Source organism: Protobothrops mucrosquamatus, unplaced genomic scaffold, assembly GCF_001527695.2.
Source record: "Protobothrops mucrosquamatus isolate PMUCROS unplaced genomic scaffold, P.Mucros_1.0 scaffold6905, whole genome shotgun sequence".
Classification (NCBI taxonomy): Eukaryota; Metazoa; Chordata; class Lepidosauria; order Squamata; family Viperidae; genus Protobothrops; species Protobothrops mucrosquamatus.
In genome coordinates, this window is record NW_015392717.1 from 6,770 (window position 1) to 8,380 (window position 1,611).

The 1,611-nt window shown below is 43.9% G+C and overlaps 1 protein-coding gene across 1 annotated transcript in view; it reads left to right on the forward strand.

The window, feature by feature from the left end:
- LOC107300399 (protein FAM227A) overlaps positions 1-1,611 on the forward strand; it is a gene marked incomplete at its 5' end in the record, with an annotated part of 16,411 nt that overhangs the window by 6,364 nt on the left and 8,436 nt on the right. The window contains 2 exons of the mRNA XM_015829731.1: positions 1,282-1,352; positions 1,473-1,584. Coding sequence (XP_015685217.1) covers positions 1,282-1,352; positions 1,473-1,584 — 183 coding nt within the window. The remainder of the gene's footprint in view (positions 1-1,281; positions 1,353-1,472; positions 1,585-1,611) is intronic.

The window sequence follows — 1,611 nt, forward strand, 5'->3', positions numbered from 1 at the left end:
CGGAACGCGGCGGAACCGCGTTCCGGCACCTTTTTCCGGGCCGGCCGCACCGGAAATAGCCCCTCCCACACCGGAAATAGCCCCTCCCAAATTTTACTTGCATTCCTGTTCTCTAAAGGGGCGGTCCTAGGGTTTGATGAGGGCGTGGCCAGGTTTGAGTTCCGCCACCTTTTCTCCGAGAAAAAAAGCCCTGAGAGCAACACATGCAGCAGCCAGGTCATCTATTAGTCTGTTTCTGGTGTCAGGTTTGATATAATTCAAAGCTGAAGACAGCTGCTCACAAGCATAAGATGATCCAAACAAAGTAAGGAAAGCAATCTCAAGTGCTTTCATTGACTTAAAATTATTTGGCAGAGAATTCCACACTTTAAGGATTTCATTTTCAGAACTGTGCTGTCCTTTGTCATCCTTGTTTTCGCAGGATTGCTCTCAATAAGAGTAAGCCACGCTTTGGCTCCGTTTTTGCCAGGAAGGGGCTTGGGAAATGGCTTTTTCCTGGTGAAAATAAGCCTCTGGGCCCAGATGCTGGTGGAGTGAGGCAGCGGAGGGCAGAGCAGACCCTTCCCCATCTCCCCTCGCTACCCCAAAACCTCCCTTCACTAACCTCCTTTCCAGCTCTGTTTACCACCACCGCATGCAGGGCAACAAAAGAAGCTTGTGGGGCTACCGATTTAAAAAAAAAGTTCAACCAGACCTTCCAACTTTGCAAGATTTTTTTTTTTTTTTTGCGAGAAGTTGGAAGGTCAGATTGATCTTTTTTTTTTTAATCCCACAAACTTTTGTTGCCCTGCACAAAGAGAACGGAGCTGGAAAGGAGGTTAGTGAAGGAATGTGGTTGCCCTGGGGTGGGGGTCAGGATTTGGCATTGTGGATGCCCTGGGGTGTGGTGGGGGTTAGGATTTGGCATTGTGGATTGTGGAGTGTTTGTTTTGGCTAGGAAGGGGCTTGAGAAATGGCTTTTTCCTGCAAAAACATAGCCAAAGAGCAGGGGGGGCGCGCTCCGGAGGCTTGTTTTGGCTGGGAAGTGACTTGAGAAATGGCTTTTTCCTGCAAAAACATAGCCAAAGAGCGAGGCACACGTGCCAGAGAGGGCTCTGAGTGCCCCTCTGGCATGCGTGTCATAGGTTCGCAACCACTGGTCTATCGGTTATGTGTTTTCACCACTTCCTCTCTTGAAAATAGGTTGCAGTACAATATTGTAGAAAGCATGCACTGGTTTCAAGGCAGGAAGAGTGTTCCAGTCTTTCTTGATTAAATTTCACATTTATTTTATTTCTATAGGCACTGGTATTTCGTTTGAGAGCTACAAGCAATACAGTTCAATAGGAAAAACTCATATGCAAATTCAGAAGGTAAAATATGAATTAGTTTATATTAGTATTGAGATAAAGCCATTTTTACTAAAGTCTGATATTCTAATATGAAGTGATATTTATGTTTTATTCATCTTTCTTTTTCTGATATTGAAATAGATCCCAGCAAGGAAAACATTTAACATATCTGTTAAAAAATCCAAGAAAACTGTATCTGGGAAAAAATATCAAAAGCAGCTTTCCAAAGAAGTTACCACATTGGAAAGTGAAGGTAACATCTGCAGAATTTTATGTAATA